General features: G+C 40.7%; 3 protein-coding genes across 6 annotated transcripts; 2 read left to right on the top strand and 1 right to left on the bottom strand.

Annotated features, from left to right (window-relative positions):
* Positions 1-129: 129 nt before the first annotated feature.
* On the top strand, positions 130-1,682 carry LOC109862791 (60S ribosomal protein L23a). The gene is made up of 4 exons (XM_020442930.1): positions 130-163; positions 620-921; positions 1,141-1,268; positions 1,355-1,682. Exons 1-4 carry the CDS (start codon positions 130-132, stop codon positions 1,614-1,616), a joined length of 726 nt encoding a protein of 241 aa, XP_020298519.1. The 3' UTR covers positions 1,617-1,682.
* A 251-nt stretch (positions 1,683-1,933) lies between these two features.
* On the top strand, positions 1,934-6,780 carry LOC109862793 (WASH complex subunit SWIP). The gene is made up of 2 exons (XM_020442935.1): positions 1,934-4,261; positions 4,374-6,780. Exons 1-2 carry the CDS (start codon positions 2,025-2,027, stop codon positions 5,395-5,397), a joined length of 3,261 nt encoding a protein of 1,086 aa, XP_020298524.1. The 5' UTR covers positions 1,934-2,024; the 3' UTR covers positions 5,398-6,780.
* Positions 6,781-6,816: 36 nt separating this feature from the next.
* LOC109862792 (CUE domain-containing protein 1) lies at positions 6,817-8,762 on the bottom strand. 4 transcript variants are annotated; one of them, XM_020442934.1, is made up of 6 exons: positions 8,464-8,762; positions 8,364-8,391; positions 8,157-8,283; positions 7,689-8,061; positions 7,540-7,623; positions 6,817-7,456 (listed from the first exon to the last, which is right to left on the bottom strand). In XM_020442934.1, exons 3-6 carry the CDS (start codon positions 8,256-8,258, stop codon positions 7,326-7,328), a joined length of 690 nt encoding a protein of 229 aa, XP_020298523.1. In that variant the 5' UTR covers positions 8,259-8,283; positions 8,364-8,391; positions 8,464-8,762; the 3' UTR covers positions 6,817-7,325. The 4 variants fall into 4 exon arrangements, with proteins under 4 accessions (XP_020298523.1, XP_020298522.1, XP_020298520.1 ...); XM_020442933.1 differs by having other exon boundaries at positions 8,364-8,762; XM_020442931.1 differs by lacking the exons at positions 8,364-8,391; positions 8,464-8,762 and having other exon boundaries at positions 8,157-8,356.
* Positions 8,763-11,395: the final 2,633 nt, after the last annotated feature.

Raw genomic sequence — 11,395 nt, 5'->3', positions numbered from 1 at the left:
CGCTACGTAGTTGCCAATGTGCACCACCCATGGACATGCGCTAGCTTACGGGCCGGTATAGCGATCGTAAAAACTCTTATGGGCCTGGCCGCTCTCATTCTTCTCTCTGGTCTCACGAATCTTCTTAAAATGGCTCCTAAACCGAAGTCCACGGAGAAAACAGGTAAATTCAAAAGAAATTTACAGCGTTTATTTATGTGCTTCAAACACTTTTTTATTACATAGGATTTCGCGTTTCGCGAAGTAAGAAATTTGTTCGCAAGATTGAAAATTATTGTGAACACATCAAAATGCGAGAACGCGTGTCACGCATTGATGACCATGTGGTCGATGATCCTTCGTCGAACAGATATTCTCAACATCGTGCTTATAATGACAATTATATTCAAAAGATGCAATTGAGAGTTAACTCTCACAGTTTTTTTACGTAATTTGCTTGCAACGTGAGACATTTCTGTAACAATTTTACTTGACGCAATACTTGGTTGTATTATAACCTATAAAAGATAATGAAATAAAAAGTACTCTGCTTTTTTGAATTAAGGAAATGTTATGTATGTATTTTTCTTATCTATTGATAAACTTTTACCGAAATCTTTATCATGATTGCATAATGTAGGCAAGGCTGCAGAAAAGAAAACTGCAGAGAAGAAAGCGGAAAAAAAGCCAGCTCCAGCAGCTTCTACCTCTAAGGTAACGAAGCCTGCTGCCAAGCCTGCAGCTGCCAAAAAACCAGCAGCAACCAAACCAGCAGCTACTGCTAAGCCTGCTGCTGCTAAGTCTACAACTAAACCTGTACTCAAGCTTGCTAATAAACCATTGATCAGCAAGCCCAAAAAACCTGTACAAACTCCTAAGAAAACTCCAAAAGGAGGAAAACGTACAGTTCCCATTCAGAAGGCTCTCAAAGCACAGAAGAAGGTATTTGAATAGAGTTTGGTGTATATTCTGTTCATTTTGTTGCTCAGTTTTAAATAATATTTTTGGACATGATGATTTTTAGTAAGGGAATCTCTTTGAGATGATTTTGTTTTCTATGAGAACACTTAACACTCTGAAGTATTAAAATATACACAATATGTATCTCATATGTATATGTGTCTTATTAAAGTTCTAACAGTTATACTCGTGTATTTTCAGATCCTAAAAGGAGTCCATGGATCCAGAGTACGGAAAATCAGAACATCTGTTCACTTCCATAGGCCCAAGACTTTCAGACCGCCAAGGAATCCCAAATATCCACGCAAATCTGTACCAAACAGAAATCGGTAAAATCCTAAGAAATATGTTCTTTTAAACATGTATATGTGCTTTTCTTCTGGTCTACGATTACATCTTATGATTTGTGTTTCAGCATGGATGCATTTAACATCATAAAATTTCCACTGACCACTGAAGCGGCAATGAAGAAAATCGAGGATAACAATACCTTAGTCTTCATAGTGCACACAAATGCCAACAAATATCACATAAAAGCATCAATAAAGAAGCTTTATGATGTTGACGTAGCAAAGGTGAACACTTTGATTAGACCAGACGGCAAGAAAAAAGCGTATGTGCGTTTAACGCGAGATTACGACGCACTTGATGTTGCCAACAAGATTGGCATTATATAAATTTTTTTCTTGTTTATAGAAATAAAATAAAAACTGTGCTGATAAAAATTATCAAAATACAGATAATAGTGTATCTAGTGTTTTATGTTTCTCTCTCCCACTTATATTTAGTTATTATTAGATCTGTAATATATTTTGCATATATCACGTATATATATATAATATATATATGTGTGTGTGTGTACTGTGTCTATTTTATCAGCTGATAGAAATATTGACAGTCGATATACTGTTTTAAATCTAAATTATCATCTAATGAAATAACAGGAAACCTGCGGTATTATTTTCATTGTATTTGCTGTTTAGTATCATTTAACTGTCAACCTTTCTGGATGCATCAGTGTTAATAACCTTGTAGCACACACTTAAACATCAATGCAATTAACTTAAATACGTGAGCTCCTAAAAATGATAGAAGCATCAGGAACTTGGAATTCAAAGAAAGATGAGAGCATTTACAAGGCCGCGGGTGCTATGCATTTGCGAAAATATGGGGAGTTTTTTGAAGATTTAGTGGAGAAGTCTCGGATGAATGAGTCCGTGCTGGAGTACATTACAGAAGGTCCTCTTCGCCTAGTTTACAAAGCGGAAGAGGACATCAGTATCCTCTCTTTGGTGGAGATGGAGAACAAGGTTCTGTCCAAGTTACTAGCGGCTGTGGCGGGAACATGCAGAGAAATCAGACTGCTCAAAAAGGAAGCTACTGGCTTCTATGGAAAACTTCTTATACAAGGAGAGAGATGTACAAACGACGATCTCACTGGTATAACTAAACTCCTCTCCAATCTTCAGAATCTCTCTACCTTTGTCAATCGGATGTCAACTGTCATACATCTCGCCATACAACAATTGTCAAGCTTATCTGGTACTTTTAATGAGATTTACTTGCCTCCTCTGATAGAAAGTTTTATAGATCTGTTTGTAATTCTCATGACTTTCGATGAGATTGTCGACGTGCAGCCGGCGATAGTAGAGCAATGGAAAAACTACAGAATGCACGTGCGTTCGATGATGCACAATTCATCGCAGTTTGGCGTTGCCGAGGCGAAATTAGAAACGTTCGATCACTTACTTAAGGATTTGCAGGAGAAGCTATTACGGAGAAATATGTTGTTGAAGGCGATCGAGCACGTAATGGACGTGAAGAAAGGTGCGATGATGAGCGAGCAGATTACTAGCTATCTGAAAACCACGATGACAGATGTGGAGACTAAGTCCAATGATCATGCCATGTTGAATAAGAACTGGGTAAGAGCCAATGTTGGTATCGCAGTGGTGATAAAGCTATTCGGCACCTGCGACAAGAAACTGATCAAGAGAGTGTTGGAAGCAAACAAGAAATTTTATGCAGTCACGTTAGTAGGGAACGTAATGTGGGTTCCCAGTAAATTCCTGAACAACATTGTACCAAAAGAAACAGGTAATGTCGTGAGTCCACAGGTGGGCGAGAAGATTCTACAGGTAAGAACGCAGAGATTGTCGGTCGTGGTAAGCAATCTAATACAGCGAGCGACAACTTGGTGCGTGGAAATGCAAAACATTCAGACGAGAATAAATCTTCAGGTATCGGACATCGGACAGAAGCATACGCTGTTAACAGACTTGCTGTTCTTGTTATCGCAGATACGTGAAACGGTCTCATTCTTAACGAATCTACACGCTCTATTGTTGAAACCAATGAGTCGCAACACCGTGCAACTGATCTGCAAACTTGTGGAATTACAAAAATCTTTGCAAACGACGTTTTACTCGCTCGGGCCAATCGTGGTGCAATCGCAAGCGCAAGTGCTGCAATATCTGGCTTATTATGTATTAGCTATACTAGAAACAGTGCGCAAAGGCCTTGTTCAGAAAGACAAGGGCTATAGCAAGGAACGACTAGACGCGCTATCTCTGATAGGGTTGAGCATGCGACTAATAGGCGGTCCGGCAAGCGCGGACAGACGATTGTTGGTTCATTGTGCGCTGTCGTGCGCCAGTCAACTGGCTGATATTTGTCGCGAAGAAGATGTAGTGAAGCTGCGGTATTTGCTGGACAGCTACGACATCGTGGCGGATTTGCACGATTTGGTCGACGATCTTGGCGATTACTCATTGTTGCTGCATCATCAGAATATGCTGCCCGCGTATCTGTCCTCGGTTGTTGAGAGTAACACCAGCATATGCCACATCACTCATCTGTTCGCTGCGTTTAACAGCGCCGTAGAAGAACAAGAATCGACTGAATTGAGAGAAAAATGCATAGAGGAGCTTCGAGCGAGTTTGGTGAAAAATGTGTTGAAACCGGCTTGTCATGAAATCGAGACCAGCTTACGGCTGCACGTTCACGCTCACCTTAAGTTGGATTCCATGAATCCCTTCAACATCGGTGCCAAAGACAGCGGGAGAGTGGTTCGAATTCCGTCTTTACTCCTGGCTGAGAACATGGTTTCTACCAAAAGATTCGTCGAACATTATCTAGACGACATGTTTTACAACTTGACAACAGTGGCCCTGCACGATTGGAGAACCTATCGAACAATGCACGCGTTAGCCAGCTATAAAATGGGCCTGGATACGGTACAGGACCATCTGCCAACTCAGACACTCGAGCAGGGTCTGGACGCTCTAGAGATCATGCGTAACATCCACGTGTTTGTGTCAAGGTAGCTGGAATTGCTAAATAGAAAAAAATACAAATATTAAAATAATGAAAGATAACGTTTTTCTATTCGTGTAATTAGAAATTAATCACGATTTTTTTGTCACTCGGGGTAGGTATCTGTATAATCTAAATACGCAGACGTTTGTGGAACACAGCAGCGGCAATAAACATCTCAACACCATCGGTATCCGTCACATCGCTAACTCGATTCGCACTCATGGCACCGGCATTATGAGCACCACGGTGAACTTTGTCTATCAATTTCTGCGTGTCAAGCTGCACACCTTTTCGCAGTTTCTCTTTGATGAGCACATCAAGTCGCGATTAATGCGCGACATCAGATTCATTCGGACGCAACGAGAAGCGGGCGCCACTCCATATACGTACGAGCGAGCCGAGAAATTTCAGAAGGGTATTCGGAAGCTAGGTATGACAGCCGACGGGCTGAGTTACTTGGACCAGTTTCGCCAGTTGATCACGCAGATCGGCAACGCGCTCGGCTACGTACGATTGATCCGTTCCGGCGGCCTTCATGCCAGTTCAAACGCAGTGTCTTTCCTACCGAACATCGAGAAAACGGTGCCGTTCGAATCGTTATGTCGCGAACTGAACTACAGTGCCACGACACAAGCTGCAGCCAGACGCCTGGAAGACGATATCGCCGATTTGGTGCGCAATTTTACCGAGGGCATTCAATATTTTAAACTGCTGGTGGACGTTTTTGCGTCAGCATTTCGTGATACAAAATCTTATCACTTGCAACAGTTTTACGCCATCGTGCCGCCGCTGACACTCAGCTTCGTCGATAATTCTGTGTCCAATAAGGAAAAAATGTTCAAGAAGAATCAGACTGGCGCGGCCTTTACCGACGACGGTTTTGCCATGGGTATTGCCTACATCAACGCGCTTCTCAATCAGAGCGCCGAACTGGACGGTCTGCATTGGTTCAAAACAGTAGAGCAACATATCACTCAGGAGAAGCTCGCCGCCGAGAACAAAGACGATCACGGCGACGAGAAACTTCAACAGACGAGAGCGTTGACGCTTAAACGTCTTGCTGAACGATACGCTGAATTCGAGCTGCTGTACTATAGTTTATCTGGCGCCAGAGTGTTTTTCAAGCAGTCTGATGCATAATGTAAGATACCTGGCGATACATTGACATATTTTGATGCTTCTTTGTGATACTAGATATAATTGATTATTCAATCAATTTATCGATTAAAAAAAAGACAAATGTATATAGAAAGTAAAGGTACTCTAACTCAGCATTTTCTAAATTTATTTTCATTACATATATTTGCTATCATAGCACATGTAAATATAATAATTTAGAGTTTCTCTTTCACATTCTCTCTTTTTTATATATTTATATACGGAGTATCCCGTCTAGAGAAAAATTTGTTATATATCGAAATATTTTGATGCACAGCGCGCGCTATTGACGACGGGAAACTCTATATATTGCGTCATAGTGTAATGTACGCATTATTGTTACAATATCAAATTTCCATTCAATAAATAATGGCTAGATTTGAATGACTAGGATTCATTACATCTAAAGAAGGTGCGATGGCACACACTATTTGTGGTAGTAAGTAAAATCAAAGAAATAAGTGTGTATGTGTGTGAAGGCATTTAAAGCACAGTGGCCGCGTTCAGCAAAACAACTGCTGAATTATCCTCTTGTCAACACCATGATGTAAGAAGACTGAATGAATGAAAAAATGATGATGATGAATGAATTGATGATTAATTGAATTGATTTGAATTTGAAACAACAACTTGATCGGCTGTTTCGCCATTATGTGCAACGAATCATCTTGTCTTTTTACATCATGGTCAACACTAGCGACGTTAATTAGTTAGTTCTAAAAGTAAGAGCTAGTCACGTTCGATTACTACAAAACAACTTGTGCTGCTGAACGCAACCAGCGTTTCAAGTTTCTTTGAATCTGGTTGTTCGTTACAATAGTGTGACAGAATTCACAGCACTGAACTCGTATAATAGCAAGTATTGTAGAATTTCAACAAAATACAGCAGGCACAATGTATATCTCAAGTATAATAATATAATATAAATTAGTATTTCCTCATTTCCTACATTTCTAATAAATTATTATGTTTCTTAACAACAATAACACACTATATTAGATAAATACAGACATATATACACATGATATAAATTATTTTTACATGTTCGAAAAAAAAGCGAAACCAAATCGCATATTGTGCATGTAAATTTTTGCTTGCCCTGTCACACACATTCAAGTGTAAAAAAAAAAATTAATTCTGATTTTTAAGTTGCAAATTTAAGTTGAAATTAAGTGTTTTTTCTATCTCCGCACGATACTTCTCTGAAAATATCGCTCGATAGTTTTTTGCGAAACTTCAAATGTCAAAGTTTTTAAACAATTATACGTATTTTATATGCAATAATAGGAAGAATCGCAACATACAGTAACATACCTAACAAAGTAACATACGTTACAACAAAATATATACATACATATACTTTGATGTTATATATATATATAAATTTATATATATATATAATAAAATTTTCATATAAATAAAATCTATAATAATAATAAAAATTTTACGTCACAATATCATAAAATATCACATCAAGTTTGTAAGAATTGAAACAGATCTGTGTATTCTCACTAGGAAAAATGTGTTAAGATCAATATAATGCGCTATTTCTCCTTTATGTAATTATGTTTAGATATATTTATATCAAGATACGTATGTTTTGATCATCTTCAATCGTTTTGCATTCTTTTCTTTAATACTCACTTTTTAAACGAGTTTATTCTCGCGCGCTAACATTTTTTTTCTACATCATCTTCGAGCAATTGTCCGGCGAATTGTTTGTAAGCCCAAAACGTAAATCGCTAATTAATGTGTATCTTACACGATCCTGACGTAACCCTAGCAGTTTTTGCAAGTTACAACAACATAGATATGCTTGTTTCCATGTTGTGATATCTAAAATTACATTAAGCTGCAAGTACCATTAATAAAGTGTTTAACTGTCCTCACAATAAATACAAACTATCCCTTTAAGATTGAGGTCTGGATGACTCTTCTAGGAGATCATCACAGGAAGCTGTCGGTGGCAACAGTTGCCTACCACCACGTTTCTTACTGCGAGTGAACACCTTGGTAAGTTGCGCGAATTTGCGTCGAGACACTGTAAGCGTGGTTATCTTAACAAATAAATTAAAACAAATAGTTTGTTTTTTACTTATAATTAGGTTTTAATTATTTGCTTACACTTGCCCATATTCTTCAATCTTTCTTTGAACAAATCCTCATCGTCGTGACCAGTTTGGGCGCCGCATTTCTCTAGCTTTGAGTCTATAAAACAAAATATATTGTGTCTTTTGCAGCTAAAAAGAGTTAAACTATACAAAATTTTTTACCGTGTTCTAATGTGGACAAAAAGTCTTTGTTCCAACGAAGTTCTGCCATAAACTCTTCATTCTGCAGGAACATAGCAATTCTCTCATCTTCTATCATAGAATTTTCTTGTGAAAATGAGTCAATACTGTCGTCTAATGTTTGTTGAGGAAGTCTTAGAAAAGTATCGGGCAATGGTCCCAATAATGGTGGTTGCCATTTTTGAATACTTTTTAAGGACTTACTAATGTCTTTCTTAGGTGATTTGATAGCATTCGGAGGTTCCTCTTTTTGCTCTAATTCGCTTCTAATTTTCTCATTTTCATTGTCAGTACTCATAGTGAGCAGTTGATCAATAGTGGTATCCACAGCTCCCTGATTAGATCTTAGTACTGCCTGATAAATACATGCAAGTATATATCATCTATACCTCTTCTGTCATTCCAAACAAAAATTGTATTTATTTCAAAAACATTTATGCATGTTCTCACCTCTATCACATCATCATCCATCTGTGGAAACATGTTTTTGAAGTCTGCCATCGCCTGGTAGAACTCCAGCGTGGTCTGCTGTTGTTCCGTAGCAGAGGCCATAGTGAAGAGCTTGTTTTTAACGAGGCTGTTGATACAATTGTAGTTATCAGAAATGTACTTCTGCATGTTGACACAAGTGTATACATACATATTACATGTACATACATGCACAAACAAGTATCTGCTGACGATCCTTCAAGAAATAATAGTTAAAACATTATCACTCATGTTTGCAGTCACCGATCCGAGTTGTATCAAAACTGACCTTCAATTCGTGTCAATTGGCACAATTAACACAGTATCATGATTTGCTAATTATTTGAAAATCGCATGTAACCGGCGCTGGTCTACATCATACGTACGTAGTCAAAAACAAATCATCAAAAGCACCGAACAGCAGCAACGTAAGGTTGGTTTGGTTTGGTGCTCTTATGGCTTAGTGGACCTGTTAAGTTAGTCCATACGCCATTTTACGTCTTCCTTAAGTGTTTCGAGCAGACTGAGATAGAGATAGGGATAGGGATAGGAGCTGTAGAGGAAGTTTCGACAAAAGAATAAGTGAATCACGGAACGGGAGGGATATGTTTTTTAACATTTTTTTTTTTTAGAGTGATATTTGCTCTTGAATAACAAATGCATTCAGTGCATGCATAGCTTGTATGTTATTAGCACTGAACAATAACCCTATACTTTTTTTTTTTTTTTTTTATTAAGGTAAAAAAGACGCCCCAGGAATCGCTCCTATTAGGCTTAGTACATGTCACATACAGAAAATCAAACGACTACAGTAAACGGGTAGCACTACGCAGGAGTAGTGTGTAGAGGGCACTCTCCTGAAACGCACCTTAAAGCTAAAGGTTTGTACACGACGTTTATCGCACAGAGGTAGACGTAACAATGCACCGAGAGGTACAAAGTTTAAGCTTCGTTTACCCCGCAACAAAAACTAAAAACTAACAGTGAAACCGAACTAAAACTAACAAAACACAGAAACCACCGGAGTCGGGTCTGAAGCAACTTAAAACTACAAAGTTATCCTAGTGATTACGCGTACACGACTTCCTAAAGAAGGAGTAGCTACCCACGACCTAAGAGAACAAAGCAAACTAAAACTAATAAACCCGCTATAGCAAGAGTCAGGTAATCAGAAAACAAACAAAGTAAAGTCTCTTACATTGATAAAACTAAACAAAAGCTGACTCTTAGCACGGCGGACGGTAACTAGCGAAAGTTCCCACTAACTACGTAAACAAAAACTCACGGACGTAAACAAAACAATTCCATTGAGTTCAACACGTCTTATACTAACTTTTAAATGTAAACAGGTAAAGAACATATAAACCTGCAAACTATTGCCGTTACCACATTATCCAGACAGGATAACAGGAACTCGACTGGGTGAGGGAGGTGTCCGACTACTCGGACCAGGGCAGACCGTAACAACTTTCTTTGGTTGTCATATTCTGGGCACTCCCAAAAAACATGGTTTGGGGTTTCTTCAAGGCCACACGTTTGACAAAAGGGGGAGTCCACGATCCTGAACCTGAAAAGGCTTGCGCGCAAGGAAGTGTGCCCACTGCGGAGACGATTGAGGGAGGTCACCGCCCTGCGGCTTAGGTTCAACTGCTCAAACCAAGGTCTTCGGGCATAGGTCAAAAACTGACCGCAATAATAGCTACCCCTAGTTCTGGATTCTTCTCGACACCATTCCAACAACTCTGATCTTGCCTTTGCTTTCCAGAAATTCTTACCTTTACCCAAGGGGACGCCCACCTGGGAGTTACTTCCGCACACCACCGCGTCCCTAGCAAGGGCATCCGCCCGTTCATTGCCCGCCACTCCGCTGTGACCAGGAATCCACANCAACTTTACTCGCACCCCCCGTTCAGTTAACCCCAGGACCAAAGACTTGATCCGGAGCACGAGGTACGAGCTTTTGCCCGGAACGAACTTAGCCTGTACCGCTGAGAGAACTGACCTTGAGTCTGAGAAAATTGCGACCGACCGCCACCCCTCCTTTGTGCCAGCTCCAAAGCCTCGACAATGGCCATGGCTTCCACGCAAAACGAGGAGACGAAACCCACCGACTTGTAACGACGCACATAACGTCCATCCTGAGAGACCAGCGCATACCCCGAACACGGAGCCCCCTCCGACCTCGAGGCGTCCGTGAAAATGCACACTGAATTCTGTAACTCTTCACCAAAAGCTTCTCTGAACTTTGCCTCTGCGTTAATCCNCTCTCGTACAGAAAACCCGGCGAAGAGATCGACCGGTAAACTTGACACCAATGGTTTAAANCCGAAAGCAAACCATATCGGAACATCTGACGAAAACAAGGGGCGGGTCCACCGGTCTACCTCGTCAAAGGCTTTCACGAGAGGGAAAGAANCCACCCGGTTAGCACCAGGGAGACCCGAACTAGATGATCGAATACTGCTTAACAAGCCCCACAATGGGTGGGCCGTCATAGTGGCCGTTCGTGACAAGAAATTTCGGCACAAGAAGCGGAAACGAACAAACAGAGGGGGCTCCCGAGCCTCTCCCAAGATCACATTTAAGGGAGTTGAAGTTCTATACCCCAAAACAATCCTCAAAGCGCGCATCTGTAGTTTGTCCAGTCTGGAGCCCAGCCTACGAGAGAGACCCTGAAGGAGGAAACCTCCATACTCCAGCCTGGATCAAACCATAGCCCTATACAAACCTAACAACAAACGTGGGTCCCCGCCCCACCATGTGCGTCCGAGGCACTTAAGCGTACGCAACGAATTGGCACACCGTCTCTCCAGACCTAACACGTGATGTGTCCAGCCCAAGTCTGATTGAAAAGTCATTCCGAGAAACCTTACTCTGGGTGACGAGACCACTCTAACCCCCTGCACTGTAATCCATGGAGATTGACGCCTATACGACAATCTGCCGCCCGTATACACGGGTTCCATCAACTTTCTGTCCTTCCAGCTAAAAACACACAGCTGGATCTTTGCAGCTGAGAGATCCAAGCCAAGTGGGTCCAGAGCCCCAATGGCATTCTCAACCGACTTTTCGAGAACCGCCAGGCCTTCACTTACCTCCGATGAAGATGTGTAGAAGCAGACATCGTCTGCATACTGTAATACTTTGCATCCCGGAGAACACACTCTATCCAACTCCATAACGTACACGGTATAGAGGAGGGGGCTAAGGACACATCCCTG

The sequence above is a fragment of the Pseudomyrmex gracilis genome, unplaced genomic scaffold (assembly GCF_002006095.1).
Source record: "Pseudomyrmex gracilis isolate BER0280 unplaced genomic scaffold, ASM200609v1 scaffold_2392, whole genome shotgun sequence".
In the NCBI taxonomy this organism is placed as follows: Eukaryota; Metazoa; Arthropoda; class Insecta; order Hymenoptera; family Formicidae; genus Pseudomyrmex; species Pseudomyrmex gracilis.
This window is presented reverse-complemented; position numbering and strand designations above follow the sequence as displayed.